Source organism: Colias eurytheme, chromosome 7 (genome assembly GCF_061535395.1).
Source record: "Colias eurytheme isolate Ceu_HAF_F1 chromosome 7, ilColEury1 Martin Lab GWU primary, whole genome shotgun sequence".
Taxonomy (NCBI): domain Eukaryota; kingdom Metazoa; phylum Arthropoda; class Insecta; order Lepidoptera; family Pieridae; genus Colias; species Colias eurytheme.
The window spans coordinates 8,936,031-8,955,188 of NC_142986.1; the positions used below are offsets into that span (position 1 = coordinate 8,936,031).

Below are 19,158 nucleotides of genomic sequence, written 5' to 3' on the forward strand. Positions count from 1 at the left end.
GTCGGCCGCGAAAATTCCAATATTTTAAATGTTTTTTTAAAAATCGTAAATTTAATCGTAATTTTTAAACAAAGAATATTTTCTTTGTGCGGCAATGCCTGGACGGATAGCCGAAACCGATTGAATATTGAAACTGTAAAGGCGAAGCTGCAAATTAATTAAATGTAATTTTAAATTATTATCGTGCAAAGATTTTTATACATTCGCTTTAGAAAATGAAGAGCTATTAAAAGCTGTTTCTTCCAACAGCAAATATAAATGCCAAAAATAAATTTTCTCTATTTAACATTGCTGTTTTAATTATCTCCCGTAAAAAATAACTAAAACTCGTATTTTTGATGCTGTTAACCCTTAAATCAAATACTGGCAACCCTAGGTGCGGTGCGGTCGTGTGGCGAGTCGATCGCACCGCACGAGTACGGTGGTCCGGTCGCACCAGTTCGAACGTCTGTTTATACTTTAACACATTATCTCTATAGTCTATGCCAAAACTTCACATTATAATAAACCTCTTTAGTCTTTGCTTCACAACAAACATAGTAATGTCAGATGCATAATGTCTATGTCATAAAAATTTCGCCGAAACCTTGATGCTCAATAATTATTAATATGTTTATTTCAATTTAACAGGAAACTGCTTCCAAATTTATTTGGAACAATGGAGCTAACTCAGAGATTAGAATGCACACAAGAATTATTTTCAAATCAATCAGAAAGACTATGTCCAGAGCAGGTAAAACTTATTCTGAATCTTGAGTTGGTGGTAAATAAACCGCATTAAGTGTTACTCTAATGAACTTTTTTATAGATTGGATTCATAGGGATATGTGGAACAAAATACCCCGTGAAAAAAGGACCAAACAAAATCGGCAGAGATCCACAAACATGTAATATAGTTTTAAATCTGAATGTAAGTAATTACCAATTGTTTTCAATGTGTTTCAAAAAACATACAATATTTGCATGGAAAATAGCTTTTGCATAAAATATTCTATTTTATTTTCAGTCCATTTCACGTCAACATGCAGTGTTGAATGTTTTAAGTAACAATGAATACATGCTCATGGACCTGGACTCTGCAAATAAAACAAAACTACAAGATGTAAGAGTACTAATTTTCTTTATTTTTATGTTGTGATTTATGTACACAAAATTTTGTAAAATATTTTAGAATTCTGTGATATATTTGCGCGCCTCATTTAGAAAAACACATATGTAAAAGTTCTTAACTTCTGAATTAGGTATACAATTTACTGGGCTTCAAGATCTTTTGTTTTTTTCAATATGGCACTTAAATGGCAATTGAAGCATCTAATGAAATTATATTTGGTATTTTATATATTATGTATTTGCATATGGAATTTTACAAGGAAAATTACATTTTAATAATAAATATCATTGACCTTGAGGCTATCATCACATGTCACATGCAATCAAATTATATATTTACAAAATATGTTGTATCATTATTTAGAATTTTTGATTGATTTCCATTACACACTATGTGACTTCGAAATTTAAACTATTATATGAATGCAGAGCTACATATAACCAAGTTTTTTTGTGTAGAATCTAACTGTTATTTGCATATTAGGACCTGTTTTATTTGAAATACACTAAGAATTATACTAGACATACATATTTATGTATGTCTAGTAATGATATTTGTCACATTAAACCTTTTAATACTTTTCAGAAAACTCTAAAGCCATACATACCTCATCCTATAAAAAGCGGCGATACCATACAGTTTGGTCAAGTATTTGGTATCTTCAGATTGCTTGAAGAAGAAACAGACCTGCCGATGACACAAGCGCTCGACATCCCTGACACACCTGTAGCAAACAGATTTGTGTCCAGGATACATCAAGTTACAACTGTGCCTGAGTCTCCTGATGCCAGCGATAAGGTAAAACTTTTAAAAATAGAGTTTTTTAATAGAAGAAGTTTTATATGCCAAGATGATTTAGTTTAAAAAATGTGTTAATTTATTTCACACTTGTTGCCCTAGCAGACAGTGTTCTGCCTTATTCTCCTTTTTCGTGTTTTCTCTCTATAAGAAGCTTCCTTGTACCTTAACAAAAACAAAAAAAAAAGTAATTGAATTGGTGAAGACTCAAGTTTTATACTTTGCAACATATTTGCCAATTTATTCTATTATATAGATCATACTAAGATTGACTAAAATATTTAAAGGTGTATTATTTTACAGGATGACTCATTTATAGCTCCATCACAACCAAAGCAGAAAAATGCATTTAAAAGTCCTAATACTAATTACATTAAAACATCAGGAAAAACTATTTCAATACAACCTGTTGGACAAAAGAAGATTGATAATGTGTATTGGAATTCATCCAAAAAATCCGACTCATTTAACTTACATAATAATTCGAGTAGCATCAATGAGTCATTGATTTCTGTGAAATCAAGTAATACAAGTGATGTAAATAATATTCATGAGCAGGATACACAAGTTCCTAATCAGTTCTGTAATATTAGTAATAATGAATCTATTTTTGATGCTGCTACACAAATACCTGATATTGAAACAGAAAAACCGAGTTCACCTAATATTTATAGTATGGAAACACAAGTACCTGTTAAAGATTGTGAAGATAAAAACAATGAAAATCACATAGACTCTATAATTGATGATAAAGAAAACGATGTTAGTATATTCAATGCTGAAACACAACAATGTGAATTTAAAACACCCACTAGTAATCAGGTTATCAATAAAGTTGATGTGAAAGACAAATCACATAGTTCAGATGATATAATACTATTTGATGAAATAGATAGTCAAGCTCTTGATGATAACTTTGAATCTCAAGCTATATTACCACCAAGTCCAATATTTAACAAGTCTAATAATTCGAGTTCAAGTAAAAACACAAGTCATGAAAAGAAAGCAGAGAATGAAGTAGAAGAAGAAAAAATTTTGAAGATTAAAAGTCCTCTACCAGATTCACCAAAAATCGATGATTTTGACTGCTTGCCTACACAAATAATACTGAAAAAGACTATTGAAAATCCATTGGAAAATGATGATATTGATATGTTACCAACTCAGAAAATATTAGAAAAGGAAAATGATGATGATGTCACAGATTGTGAAGACGAAATTGAAGTGCCTAAAGAGCGTTCGAAAACCGCGGAAGATGAAGATATAACAGATTTTGAGGATAATTTGGATGATGAAAAAATTGCCCCAAATAAGGAATTAAACTTTGAAGAATTAGCCACGCAAATTATAGAGGAAGATGTTCCAAAAAATAAAGAAATTATAGGAAATTCCACAAATTGTAATTTTGAAGACATGCTAACACAGATTATTCCAGAAGAAAATGTTCCTGACAAATCCAATGCGATCATAAATTTAGAAGATATGCCAACACAGGTACCAGCAGAATTACCAAAAGCTGAAAATAAAATTTTAAAACAAATAAGCATAAGAGATTTCACAAATTTTAAAGTTCCTGTAATGTCACCAAAAGCGCAAAAGAAAAAAGGCATTTCAAAAGTGGAATCGCCAAATAAGGTGACGCCAAAATATGATATTAAACTTACTTCTTCGAGTACAACAGTAGATGATGGTGATTCCAATTATTATGCGGCTACTCAAGAACTGTTTGATGACCTGTGCACCCAGAAGGAAACTTCAGAAATTTCTGGACAAGGAACAGAGAGGCAACTTACGAAAGATAATGATCTGAACATTTCACTAGATAGTACTCAGGAAGAGGATAAAATAGAACAGTTTGTTTCTTCTCTGTCGAGACAACAGATAAGAGAGGTTGTTGGGGTGGAAAATAACGAAATACGAAACAAAATTTCGTTGCTCAAGAGAATACCCAGTGATAGTTCTGATATGGAAGTTACTCCTAGAAAAATTACTTCATTACAATTTATGGAAATTGATTTACCCAATAGCCAAGAAATTAAAACTAGTGTAACATTACAATCAAAAGCCACGGTTACGGACTCCTCCAGCGATTCAGATACTGACAAAGATACGAAACAAAATACTCCTTTAGTGTTCAAATCGAAAAAAAGAATACCAAAAGAAGCTAAAATAGATTTAACTAAAAAATTCGATACATCACATTTACCTTCCAGGATAATAACGCGCGTGCGAAAACCTACAGAAAAAGTTTTAAATGGCAACCAGTCCAATATTTCAAAATCTATTTTAAAATCAAAGATCATAATGGACCAAGAAGATGGTATAAACACAGATATAATTAATGAAAACCTTGCCAGACTTAAAAGTGAAAAATCTAAAAACATAGAAAGTGAAAGTTCTAAAACAAGCAAAGAAGCAAAGTCGGGAAATAAAACTGAACCTCAGAAAACTCAAATCAAAGAAACACCAGCTGTAACCGCGAAAGAGCTTAGCAAAGATATTAAAATAGACAACAATAAGAAACAAGAAAATGTTGATTCAAACATAATTAAAGATGATAAAGGTTCGAGAAAAACTCGCAGCAGTAATAAAAACCTTAGTAATACTCAAATAAATGAAAGCAGTGTTAATAAAAGTAATTCAGATTCAATAACTGAGGATAGCCGTGAAACGCGAAGCCGTAGAAAGACAAATACAACTGTTAGCAAAAGATCCATGGCTATAGAAATCGAACCATTGCCAGCAAAACGTACACGAAATAAACGTGTCATTGAAATAATAGATTCATCACCAGAAAAAGAAGTAAGGCGGAGTAGACGAACGAAATCAAATATGGAACAAAATAACAAATCGAAAAATACAAGCAGCTCTATTCAACATGAAAAAAGCACTGTTTATGATATATCGTCAGGGTCAGATGTGGCTTCGCCTAGATTAAAAAGGTCAGCGTCAAAGGACTTTTTGTTGCCACCTAGAAAAAGGGGTAGACCACCAAGACCTGCGACTGCATTGGGAATCGGTTTGAGGGCAACACCGGCCAGAAAACTCAAAACGCAACATGTTTTGTTAACAGCCTTTCCGAATGAGGAAGTTAAAACCAAATTGGAAGAGTTAGGTAAGCATTTTGAGATTTATATTGGGGCTAAAATGTTAAAATTTTCTTAAGTTATTTGAATTTTGGTAGCTATAAATTTATTTGAGATCTATTTGCAAAACTCTTTGTGTTGCTCTAAATGTAATTGCTTTGATTTTTGCCTTGGAAAATTTTTTTTTTTTCAACTGTTTTCATTTTTGCTTTGAAAAAATATTATTTTTTCTTTCAACTGTTTTTACCTACACGCTTTTTTAACTACTTTTCGTGTTATCTTCCAGGAGCAGTTATTGTTACAGATGTAAAGAAATGTACAGTTGTACTGATGTTGAAAATAAAGAGGACATTTAAGTTTTTGTGTGCAGTGGGACTGGGGAAACCCATTGTGGGCCAGCAGTGGGTTCAAGCGTGTGTTGATAATAAAGTTATTGTTGGTATGTATTTTTATGCCTTTTTAAGAAATATTTTAAACTAACTTTCGAGCGCGTTTTCAAATAAAATCCGCATAGTTCCCGTTCCCGTGGGATTTTCGGGATAAAACTTTCCTCTGTGTTATTCCAAGTTAACCTTAATATGTGTGCTAAATTTCATCAATTGGTTATTAAATGAGCAATGAACTATGATTTTTAAATGATAGAAAATCCTAAGTTGGTCATATTTACAAAAAAATATTTCCTAAAAATATTTTTTATACTGGCTGCTATTATTATTAGGAATATGATTCCATCATTATATTAACATTATTATTCTACGATTGTATAATCGGAAACTCTGTTAAAAAGATAACGCTAATGTTTTGAATTGTAATATTATTATCACCACAACAATATAATTTTAGCATTGCATATAATAATTATACATTTAATAGCTTTCCGTTGTTCCCTCTTATCAGACTATGCGAGTGACATCATTATTATTTACTAGCGGTCCGCCCCGGCTTCGCCCGTGATACATATTTCGCAATAAAGGGTAGCCTATGTTCTTTCTCAGGGTCTAAAGATTATGTGCCAAATTTCATCAAAATTGGTCCAGTAGTTTATGCGTGAAAACCATACATACATACATACATACAAACCTTTCCTCTTTATAATATTATAGTATAAATCTACACTAATCTACACTAATATTATAAAGAGGAAAACTTTGTTTGTTTGTTTGTTTGTTTGATTGTAATGAATAGGCTCATAAACTACTGGACCGATTTTAAAAATTCTTTCACCATTCGAAAGCTACATTATCCACGAGTAACATAGGCTAGGTTTTATCCCGGAAATCCCACGGGAACGGGAACTATACGGGTTTTTCTTTGAAAACGCGGGCGAAGCCGCAGGCGGAAAGCTAGTTAATAATATGCCTTTCAATTGGTGAAATTGTTTTCAAAATCCTTCTTGTAATAATATATCAAGTATGAAAAATCTACTTTTTACATATCTGTCATATTGTTTTATTTATTAGATATTTATTGGTTAAGTGAAAAGTTTGAAGCGCGCTTTTGTATGATGTATTTACCAATAATTACCGCTTCCTTGTGACAGTGGTTAACGCGTGAGCGTAGAACGTATGGTTCCTGGGTTCGATTCCCAGTGGAGACGAAGAAAGAAGATGAAAGTCTCAGTCTCACTTACTTGTCCCTAAAGAAAATCGATCAGTGTAACAGATGCATGCATAATACATCTGCCCTTTACTCCACTAGGGAATACGGGACTTCACTTTATAATGAAAAAAAAAAAACATATAATATATTAAAAAAAAATGTTGTGTGGTTTTATGAAACCACGGTAAAAGTGAAACTTTCCGAACACTGCTTTATACCTACTCGGCAGCCGACCGTCACGCGACATGCGCTACACAGACCAAAAAGTTTGAGATGATGTAATAAAAGTTTCACTTTAATAATATTGTTATTTCAGACCCCTGGCTATACCTATTATGTGATGAAGAAATGGAAGAAAGATTTCACTTCAGCCTGCAAAGGACTCTAGTAAGCAAGAGGAATTTCTTAAAAGGCTACAACATAACATCCACGCCTAGTGCTCAGCCCCCTGAAGCGGAAATGAAATGTAAGTACATATTATAAACGTTATAATCATATTTTTAACTAGCTGTTCCTCGCGGTTTCACCCGCATTGCTCAGCTCCTGTTGGTCTTAGCGTGATAATATTTAGCCTATAGCCTTCCTCGATATCTAACATCGAAAGAATTTTTTAAATCGGACCAGTATTTCCTGAGATTAGTGCGTTCAAACAAACAAACTCCTCAGCTTTATAATATTAGTATAGATTTGGAGGTTTTAAATGCAATATTTCGTAATATATGCCAGATTGTTTTATAAATTAAAAATTGAAATCTCGATATATTTCAAGATTTCCTTAAATTTTTAAAATTTTTTTTAAATCTCAAATTATAGAAAAAATAAGTATTGGAAATAATAAAAAAACTTGATTAACCGCTTTTAAATTGAGCATATCATATCTAGAGATTTTTTTCATAAGCCAAAAAACATCAAAGAAAACCCAGATATTTTTAAGTGTTCCAATATTCTTAATTATTCTCAAATTCATAATTATTAACATTGCAGTAATAGTCCAATGTTCCGGAGGTCAGTGGAAGGAAGGCGGGTCCAACTGGGTTGTGGTGTCATCCCGGAACGATAAGCATCTCTGGCCAGATCTACTCAAAATGGGCGCCATTATTGTTTCCACAGAATTTATTCTAGGTGGCGTTATGTTGCAGAAATTAGAAGTCGACAGATATAGATTGGCTTAACGTTTTGGGAAAATGTCGTGTATATAATAATGTTAGTTATATAATATGTTGTTTTTAATGTAAATGTGTTGTTTTTTGTCTTACAAAATGATTGTGCGTTTTGGAATTTTTGCGGAGACATTTTAATTATCCCTCTGTTAAATTATCTTGGCCTTATTATTATCAATAATTTAATCAGAATTTAAAAAAAAGGAATCAGTTGTGAAATATCTGGTCCATACTGCATCTGGGGTTTCTAGAATCGATCGTGTCATATGAGAAATTAAAAACATTCAATCAAGGGCTAATCATATTGTTATTCCATAAAGAACTAAAGGGACGCAAGACAGTTTTTACTTTTAGTGCCTATACTTGTAAATAAGTGGAATGATAACTTATACAAATTAAATTTCACAACTGTTTTCTTTACGAGAAAGATTTCTCGTTCTCATGTTAAATTCAAATCCAAAATGTATAAATGAATCTTTTAATATTTTAGTTTAGCTTTATATTAAGCTTAGGCACATGCATTTACCATCATATCATTACAAAAAAAAATATATTGGCTGGACTCAGATCAACGAAACTGTTATAATTGCTTAATTAAGAAATCCTTCAAGTACAAAATGATATATTTCAGAAGTTTATTATTATTTTCATTCTAGAAATATATATTTTTTTATCTTTTACCAAATACATTTGGAATCAAAGATTTCAATTCCAGTGCTATAGTTAGTATAAAAGTAATGTTATTTGACAATTAAGTAGCTTTAAGAATTTCTATTAACCAACCCACCATAAGCACTATATTATTATACAAAAATATGAATCATCACATAGTAACAAAAAATTGTTTTATTAAAATTAATAAAAATTGTAATATCTTTATGTATTAAAAATATTGTATAAATGAAACTTCAGTGATTAATGATTACTTACTTATTATTATTTTACGAATTGTATAATTTCAAATAATTTGGCTTAGTTTTAACAATGTTTTTAAATATTTTTATGTTATTGTAATTATAATTAATAAATGAGTTTTTATAAAAAAGTGTTTTCTTTTACCATTCGTTTACCTTCCTTCGAAAAAATCGCATGATTTGAGTCAAAACACGGTGCATTTACCTTCTTCAAACGAGCGAATGCTTATTCTAAGCCCACTATGTCAAATTATTTTAGTGTTAACAGGCGTGGAGCATTCTTTCGTTGTTCTAAGTGCGTTAGATAAGATTATATTAGTACCTATATGCAATGTTCTAATACTGAACAACACGGCATACGATTTTTCGTTTACACTAAAAGATCCCAAAAAATACTCTAGCTCTAGGTCTTGTTCGTTTGTGAACGCACACTTATCCGTGCCGAATGCTTTTTACGATACAAACAAAACGAATTTTGAAATTCTTGGAAGCTCGCACACTTACCCGCATCGAATTGTCCGAATCTGGAAGAACCCCAGAATTTCGGAGACGTCATCCGCAGGTTCGAATGGTTCAACTAGGGCAACCTAGTTGAATCATTCAAGGTGCGAGGTTTAATAAAATTAATTCGTTTCGTTCGACGATTTCAGCTCCGCACTTATGATAAGTGTGCGTTCACCTTTAGAATGTATAGCATGCCTTTTTTTTTATAGTGGGGAAATCTTCCAAAGATACCCACGGCCCCCGGGGAAGGAGCCGTGGGTTATGTCGGATTCTTACCGACTAAAACCCCACTGTGTTCCGTCGAGCCGCTTTAATGATGGGGCCGCGGGTATTTGTTAGAATTCTTCCGCGACCATGTATAGCATGCCTAAAACTTACTGGCGATGAATTTTGATAATACTTGGGAGTGATGTAGCTTATGTACCTACTAGAATAACACATGGGCATTGTTATAAAAGTAGTTTGTTTCAAGGTATATCATAATCTATTCCATAGACCTTAGCCATTCATTTAAAATTAATTTCGTCAAATAACAGCTAACTGCACAATTGATCAGTGGAATCGCAGGCTGTTTTTATCATAATCTACCTTGTAATCTACAATAGGCTGCGTCGGAATGTCTGCGAAAGTTACAAGGACTCGCAAATATATTTACAATTACTAGCTGTGCCACGCGGAGAGTGATTTTAGCGCGTTGAAAGAAACTTTTCAGCTTTATAATATTAGTATAGATGTAAAATGTTTATACATAGGTATATGAAAATGGAAAGGAATAGGAATTGAACGATCAATGAAATGATTTTACTGGATATAGTGTTTCGTATTAAATTTAATGAAATGGGGATATTTAAAACAAAACCAAAATACGATCACAATACTTTTTATTTCCTATAAACTTAAATAACTAACAAATTAACAATACATTTAGTTATGGCTTACAAATATTACATCAGCAGTCGTTTTTGTATAAAAATAGTTTATTGTTTATTTTATGATAAATAAAAAATACATTATATTAATGCAATACCTTGATAGCCCTTTATAATAATGCAATTGGAATGTTTATATTATGAAAATTGGTTTACTGCATATAAATACATAGATACATACACAGATTTGTGGTATTACTTAGTGTAAGCATAATAATACATTACGTTATTTGTGCAAACTTACACATTTAATATTTGTCATGTAATAACAAAAAAAAATAATTACTATATTTTAAGGAGTTGTAATTTTGACTTACTTCACATTAGTATTCATGTAAGGTTGTAGTTAGGTAATAAAAATATATATTTGTAATAAAATAACAGAATTTATGCAAAAAATATTCTGAAACAGATTATATATTATACAAACATAAAATAAAAACATCTTAACCAATTACAAAATCAAACTTAGAACAAATTAATTTTATAATTATAACAAAAATGGTTATTGCAAGGAAATTTCCCGATCATAGGTTTTATATAGAACTTTTTCAATACACATATAATTAGTGTAAGCGAGATAGCATGCCGTTCATTTCTAATGAGGAAGTGAGACGAAATGTTATATTACCTATTTTAAATACTTTTCACACACGCAAGTTAAACGAATATTGGCCTTAACTCCAAAGTTACAAATGTATAAAAAGTTTTACTATTACAGATGATTATTATTGAAATAATGTTAATTATTACTGGCATGTTTTGTTTTTGGTTATTTAAAAAATAAGCGAGGTATATTTTAACAGTTACTTAACGAGCCATATTTTTATTTTCAATCTCTTCAAACCAGAAAAGACGTATCAATTGTAAATTATAATTTACAAACAAAAATTAACATACAAACTTAATTGTTAAATAGCCATCTAACACATTCGCAAATTAAAATACACTTTTCGCACATTGTGATGTCACCGTTTTTTATAAAATTCAGTTTATTATATTTTATCTACATAAAGGTGCACACACATTACGCCTGTGGGTTTTTCTTCATAAGTTCAAGGTCAGCTTCAACCATATCTACGACAAGTTCTTCAAACGATATTCGCGGCGACCAGCCGAGTTTCTGTTTAGCTTTTGACGCATCACCTAGTAGTAAATCCTGAAATAAAGAAGAATTATATGTATTAGTCACTACATAGTATAAAACAAAGTCGCTTTCTCTGTCCCTATGTCCCTTTGTATGCTTAAATCTTTAAAAATACGCACCGGATTTTGATGCGGTTTTTTTAAATAGATAGAGTGATTCAAGAGGTTTTAGTATATAATTTATTAGGTTTTAGACAAAGCGGGCGAAACCGCGGGCGGTAAGCTAGTATTGTATAAATTTCATGGAAGTAAAAGAAAGCAAGAATGCTTTCTAACCATTTTAATAAATAGTTTTTGACTGATTTTTGCAGTCAAAGGTGGTTTTGACCGGCAATGAGTTTTGAATGTAACATTAGGCGCGGGTCAAACACAAGCGGCGCGGGCGCGGGCGTGCCATAAGCGCACCTCTTGAATCTGTTTTGCACCACGTCCTTTTTATACATTTTGTGACGCGCTTTACTCAACCCCACTTGCCACTGAACCCCACTCACCACTTCAGTCGGCCGGAAGTACTTCGGATTGACCCTGACCAGCACTTGTCCAGTGCTCGCGTCATATCCGGTCTCGTCCACCCCACTGCCCCTCCACTCCACTTTCCGTCCAACATGGCCGAACGCCTTTTCAACAAATTCGCGAACACTGTGCGCTTCGCCCATCGCTACTACGAAGTCTTCTGGCTCGTCTTGTTGGAGCATTAGCCACATCGCCTAGAATTTTAATCACATTTTTTACACAAAAGTATTTTTTTTATTTATTAAAATTTGAAAGAATTGCTTCTTGGAACGAACTAACGTATAGATATACATACTACTATTAAATATGTATTAGCAAGTAAAAGATCATAATATTACGATATTTTTTGTGTGACATGTTGTAGACTTACTTAAACATAACTTGACTTAACAATAACTTTGTTCATAATGATAATTATTCACAAATACTTGTAGTTAGATTGACACCTACGGCCTTACTAATAAAAAGTTAAACAATGGATAAATTTCTACCATTTTCTACCATAGCCGTGTCCTGCTCTTGCTCACATGAAACGTCAATCATAAAAACAAGACAGGTTATTGCAATAACTAATCCATTGCAAAACGAATGGGTAACATTTTATTAGTAGTTTGTTAGTTTACACACATCGAGGTTAAAATTTCATTACCTACTTTAAATGAAAATCATTACACCCTTTATCAAGCCACAACCAAATCACTGCCTTATCAATTCCATTATTAAAAACGCACCTTAACATAATCCTTAGCGTGTCCCCAGTCCCGTTTACTGTCCAAATTGCCCAGCTCCAGACAATCCAACAATCCCAGTTGTATCTTAGCCACGCCCCTCGTTATCTTCCTCGTGACGAAGTTCTCTCCCCGTCTGGGACTTTCATGGTTGAATAAGAGACCGTTACAAGCGAACATGCCGTATGCCTCTCTGTAGTTTACTACTATCCAGTACCCGTACAGTTTGGCGCATGCTGGAATAAATAAATAAAAAATATATGCGTGTACTAGAGTACACACGTAAGAAGTGAAACTTCTTTATGACCTTAAAATGTCACGAGTATGGCGTAACGCAAAAATGTCACGCGTACGGCGTAACGCAAAAATGTTACACTAAATTTTTGTCCAACCCCGATAAAGAAGTTTCACTTCAATAATTATTTCCTACTAATCATCATCATCATCATCAGCTCATATACGTTCCCACTGCTGAGTGCTGGGACACGGGCCTCCAATGAGGGTACAGGCCATAATCCACCACGCTGGCCAAGTGCGTGTTGGCGGATGACACATGTCGTCGAACTTTTTTTTTTTTTAATTCTTCGACATGTCGGTTTCCTCACGATGTTTTCCTTCACCGTTCGAGCAGTGGTTCCTACTAACATTATACTAATATTATCTTAATATCCTGAGGGAGGCCTTTGTCCAGCAGTGGACGTCCCACGGCTGAAACTACAATAACAATAACTAATATTATACATGTGAAAGTTTGTGACATAGGAATTAGGATGTATATTTGTTACTCTTTCAGAAACGCGTAATGTAGGTTGTAAAATCGATCGAATTAATCGATTTCACAATTTGTGAAGTACCTTAAAATAAATATATAATTATTGACAAGAAAATAATCAGTCTTAAGGTAAAGTATGAAATATAATTGTAGTTAGTCGGGCAAAAATATAGTTAAATCAACTTAAATGAAATTCAAAAATATCACAATCTACCTGTACTAATATTGAGTTTGTTTGATTGTATGTTTAAACGATAGTTAGTTCAAACAAACAATGTCAGGAATTTCTAGTTTGAAAAACACGATAAAGGTTGGATAGTACATTTATCGTGAAGGCTATCTAATATTACGCAAGTAGGGCTGCAACGAAAAAATATTGCAAAAATGGCAAAAAAAATGAATAAGGTTTCGTACGTCAGCTAGTCAAGAATTAGTATACAAAATTAAGATTCATGCATTAAAAAAAATTGAAAGCGAAAGTTTAAAAAAATATCTACCTATTATATGAAATTTAAAACAAAGTATAGGTTGTTCTATCAATAAGCTACTTACCATAAGGCGATCTAGGATAAAAAGGAGTCTTTTCAGTCTGCGGCACTTCCACGACTTTTCCATACAGTTCTGAAGTGGACGCTTGGTATATTTTAGTCTTCTTCTCCAAGCCAGCCACTCTCACAGCCTCTAATAGCCGCAATGTACCAAGACCGTCAACCTGAGCTGTGTATTCACTTATTTCGAATGATACTTTTACGTGTGACTGTGCACCGAGATTGTATATCTCCTTTGGTTTTACCTGAAATTAAATTAAAATGAAGAAGAAAACTAGGTAACTACAGAAATTTCAAAATTACGTTTATTTGAAACTAGGTTTCCGCCCGCGGCTTCGCCCGCGCAGTCAAAGAAAAATCCGCACAGTTCCCGTTCCCGTCGGATTTCCGGGATTGCGTCATTTTCCCAGGATAAAAAGTAGCCTATGTCCTTTCTCGGGTATCAAAATATCTCCAATATCTCTCGTTCAGTAGTTCAGGCGTGATTGAGTAACAGACAGAGTTACTTTCGCATTTATAATATTAGTATGGATATTGGAAAGTACGACATAATACAAAGGTGTATATTATGTACATTTATATTTTTGCAAAAAATTACTAAAAATATAGTTTTTATATACCGATTATTTTTTTAGTATTTTAGTTTTCTTGATGGGTTTTCTTTCTTTTAAATATAGGTACATACAACAAAAAAATGTAGTTTTTACATTTTACTTGTGTTTGATCTTACGCGAATATCTACATAGTTTAGAACAAACGGATTTTTATACGATTTTTTTTTTGTAATAGATAGAGTTCATGAGGAATGTTTTAATATATGTATTAACAACGTTATTTTACACAACGTGGGCAAAGCCGCGGTCGGAAAACGAAAAATTACGAAAAATATTATCGACTGGTTCAGAAATGATAAGTGTATGCCCTAATTAACTGTGTAGATTTATATCTATGTTGATGGTCTGTGTGATAAAACCATGTTTTGATATCTGATAACGGAAAAATTAATAAAGAAACATAAATAGAACAACCATATATTTTGTAGCTGTAAATTATATTTGGCGAGATGTGAATTGGTGTAATATTTCTAAACTGTATATGAATTTCTATTAACTAATCAGGTAAATTACCAAAGAAATTAGTAAAAAGAGTGTAAGTAGTGCAGGTATATAAGGATTCTTTGATTGAAGATTTGATGTAATATGGCAATTTTATATGAAAAGACATACAAATAATTTAATATAAGTCATATAAAATAATCCATACTAATATTATAAATGCGAAAGTAACTCTGTCTGTCTGTCTGTCTGTTACTCAATCAGGCCTAACTACTGAACCAATTTTCATGAAATTTGGTATGGAGATATTTTGATACCCCAGAAAGGACATAGGCTACTTTTTATCCCGGGAAAATCACGCAATCCCGGAAATCCCACGGGAACGGGAACTATGCGGATTTTTCTTTGACTACGCGGGCGAAGCCGCGGGCGGAAACCTAGTTTAATATGTATAAGTCATATAAAATAATTAATTCTGTATGCTAAATAACTCACTAATTACTTTTCAGCAATGAAAAAAAAAACTGAATTATTACCAAACCTTTTAGCAATAATTACGTGACGAAATTGTAAATAATTTTTCTGTCTATTAGTTTTTCTAATTACTGCATTGATAACACACATGGGGGTACAAATATTAATCATTAGGTTTGAATAATAGGTAATTTCGGTTTTAATTATACTTATCAGAAAATACGTGTTTAAGTAGCATTTTCTAGTATTTAATTTTACGCGAGTATTATACATTTTTGCAATTAAAGATTTATAACGGATTTTAAACGCGATTTATTCATTATATTATTTTCCCGACGTTTCGAACACTTAATAGTCACGGGGGAGGCTGTCTTCCCATTGGGATTTATTCATTATATATTATTATATGAATAAATCGCGTTTAACATCCGTTAAAAATCTTTAATTTCTAAATGAAAGAAAAATAACTTCTTAAACTAGAAACTATTTTACCGAGTAACATAACTATTTTTCTTTTTCTGATGAAAGTATGATAAATTCAAACTAAATCATTTTTCATTGCAAGTGTATTCAATGTACATATGGGGGCTTCACTATGTAATTGTTATACCCTTGATATAATGTTAATTAAGTATTTATATACCAAAGCAGATATTCTAAAATATGTATCTGTTTAAAGACAAGATATTACAACAAAAAGAAAATGAATAGTACAAAAATGTGTTTATTCAAATTAGCATGAAAAATGAATTACACACCTATTCAAATATTCTTTATAATAATAATAAAAAGCATCAAAGAATGTGTGAAGACTTGTCTATTCTTCTATTAGTAGAGTAATATTTTACTAATAATCTATACTAATATAATAAAGCTGAAGAGTTTGTTTGTTTGAACGCGCTAATCTCAGGAACTACTGGTTCCATTTGAAAAATCCTTTCAGAGTTAGATAGCCCATTTATTTGGGAAGGCTATAGGATCCAACAGGAGCGGAGCACGGGTGAAACCGTGAAGCACAGCTAGTAATATTATAAATTTGAAGGTGAGTTTGTTTGTGTTTCTTTGACAATGCAATAGAGAAATTTAACTATATGATTAATTTAAATGACTCCATGATATCTGGAAGTTTAGTAAAGCTAGAGTGATATAGGCTGCTTATTACCCCAGTGAAACATCCATTCCCATAAAACAAAGTTGCTGTTGCTGTCTGTCCGCCCCTATATATATTATTTTTAGAGATCTTATTTTAATAAAAGGAGTGTTTCTTAAGAAAGGTTTTAGTATATCGCTGCCCTAGTTCAACAGTAAGATATTTTGAACAAAGTATGTTTTGAGTTATTCATACTTTTATGATTTTAGTGTCATTAATTCACTCGTTGTTAATTGAAATGTGGTTGATTTTTTAAAACTATAGTTTGGTTTAATGTGTTACGGAGTTATTTATATTTCAATATTAATAAAATAATTTGAATATTAGTTTTAAGGCTTTTAATAGTAAGATAACCTTATATTGAACTCAGACTAAATAAAACATGTTTTGTATTTTTAATGTTGTCTCTAAAATGGTTTATTAAAAATTAAGTTTATATTGTAACTCATAGAGTTATTGTTTTTTGTTTTGTTTAAGAAATACTAAAGATTTATCCAACCAAGCTTCCAAATTTATGGAAAATCCACTGAGATCGACACAATTTTAAGATATCTCAGTATTACAGTACATCGATATTTGAGAATGTAAGTTGTCCGACTAAATCCGCGGAAATGTTTGGTAACGGGATAGGAAAATTAATTAAAAACTGAGAAATAGTTTGCTTGTAATGTATTATTTATTATACCTAGTATCTTAATTGCACAAATCAGTCTCATATTATAAGTTAAAATCTTATTATTATTTTTGCACAAGTCAGTTTAACTATTACTAGCTTACCGCCCGCGGCTTCGCCCGCTTTCTCTAAAACTTAATAAATTATATACTAAAACCTTCCTCTTGAATCACTCTATCTATTAAAAAAAACCGCATCAAAATCCGTTGCGTAGTTTTAACTTTTAAAGATTTAAGCATACAAAGGGAGATAGGGACAGAGAAAGCGACTTTGTGAAGCGAAGATTTTGTAGCCAAATTTGTATGGATCTTCTTTTTTTAACCGCCTTCAAAAAAAAGGACGACGTTATCAATTCGGCCGGTATATTTTTACTTGGATACATTTGATGTCACCCCATACAATTTTTTGACCATTTTCGTCTAAGTTGAAATTTTTCACCATTTTAGACAGTTTTTTCCAGTCATAAATCTGTTGGTAACCTATTTCATTGACTGTATAAGGTTTACCAGTTTTTTTGGCTGATTTTAATTTTTTTTGGCAGTTAGATGTCTCAACATAGAAATGTTTTTATAATTCCATATAAGGACATTTGAAGATGTCTCTGTGTAGAAATAAAAGAAAAGTAAAAATCTTCCTGACTTTGTAAGATATCTTAAGATGTCAGATTCTTGAACTAAAGGTCGTTAAAAATATGCCAGTGAGACATTTAAATTTGGGCACTTTGGTTGCGTTTTACAAATATCTGAGTTTTGAACCAGACAGAAGAGCGAATTTTTCACATGAAACAAAACTTATCTCAATTTTGTTTTTTTTTAAGATATCTTACTGTTGAACTAGGACAGCGATATAATTTGTAAAGTTTTTTTAAAAGTGCAGAAAGCAATTAAAATTTAAATTGAAAACAAATGCATACCCTTGAAATAATGCTAATCAAGCATGTGGTGTCTGTCAAGTCTCCATAATGCAAGTGCATTCGCCCACCAGAGTGGCACGCTGGCTTCTCATATAAATGCTGTATCCGGCCGGTGTTGAATGATGAGGAGCGACGAAGCAAGCCATGAACTTCATAGCCTTTTTCTATCAAGAATTCCGCTAAGTAGGAACCATCCTAAAAGTATGAATAAATAGTTATAATAAAATGCCTGTTAAATGAATCTTCTCAAATTATTGAACAAGTAATTTGTAAAAAAATGGATTAAATAACGGTTTATATGTAACTTTTTCTTTGAGTAACAAAATTTATAAATTCTTTTATTGTTCTATTGAACCTTTATTTTCCTATTTTCCTTATCACAATAATATAAAACTGTAAAACATAATTATGACTGAGTAATAAAATATGCATATTTTATATTCTTCTACCAAATTTGAAAAAAACCAATATCCAATTAGAAAATAAATAAAAATGTATAAATACCTGCCCAGTGATACCGGTGATAAATGCAACTTTTTCGTTTACATCAGCGTTTGAAGATTCTCCGGCCATTTTACAGTTTAAATATTTATTTTAGTAATTGACCAAAAATACACGTCTACAACCGGCGAGCAGCCACGTAAAAGAGTAAAGTTACAATAGGCGACGCCTAATACTGATAAGTTTATCAAACGTAACAATAATAAACCATTTCAAAATTCGATCAACATCACAAGATAACATTCACTGAAACACACATTATCAAACAATCACAGTGATGCCGCTCATAGAAAAATGCGTTCTGGGTAATTTTCGATAATCAAAACACCGCTATTGATACTAAATTACCTCGGTAAATAAAAAATTCTTGGAAATTCAGATTTCAGAAAATGACAGTCGGCCTTCGAGAGCTACAACAGCTGTCATATTAGGTACGTCATATGTGATATGTCAGTGTCACCGACTTACCGATACTTAAGAAACAGATACAATAAAGTAAAGCTGTCGAAGCACAGCAGTATTACACTACGAAATTTTTATTCTTTGCCCGGTTTACATTATATTCCAGTCCAGCAATCGAATCC

At 32.0% G+C, this 19,158-nt stretch overlaps 2 protein-coding genes across 2 annotated transcripts; one reads left to right on the top strand and one right to left on the bottom strand.

Moving 5' to 3' along the window:
• Positions 1 to 535: 535 nt before the first annotated feature.
• LOC149907220 (uncharacterized) lies at positions 536 to 8,180 on the top strand. Its single transcript, XM_090103593.1, has 8 exons — positions 536 to 733; positions 809 to 910; positions 1,007 to 1,102; positions 1,697 to 1,909; positions 2,213 to 5,024; positions 5,282 to 5,434; positions 6,911 to 7,060; positions 7,579 to 8,180. The coding sequence occupies exons 1-8, from the start codon at positions 659 to 661 to the stop codon at positions 7,764 to 7,766; spliced, it is 3,789 nt and encodes a 1,262-aa protein (XP_089959719.1). The 5' UTR covers positions 536 to 658; the 3' UTR covers positions 7,767 to 8,180.
• A 2,322-nt stretch (positions 8,181 to 10,502) lies between these two features.
• Positions 10,503 to 19,027, bottom strand: Gmd (GDP-mannose 4,6 dehydratase). The gene is made up of 7 exons (XM_090103594.1): positions 18,923 to 19,027; positions 18,578 to 18,820; positions 18,074 to 18,268; positions 13,813 to 14,053; positions 12,492 to 12,724; positions 11,739 to 11,954; positions 10,503 to 11,260 (listed from the first exon to the last, which is right to left on the bottom strand). Exons 2-7 carry the CDS (start codon positions 18,644 to 18,646, stop codon positions 11,129 to 11,131), a joined length of 1,086 nt encoding a protein of 361 aa, XP_089959720.1. The 5' UTR covers positions 18,647 to 18,820; positions 18,923 to 19,027; the 3' UTR covers positions 10,503 to 11,128.
• Positions 19,028 to 19,158: the final 131 nt, after the last annotated feature.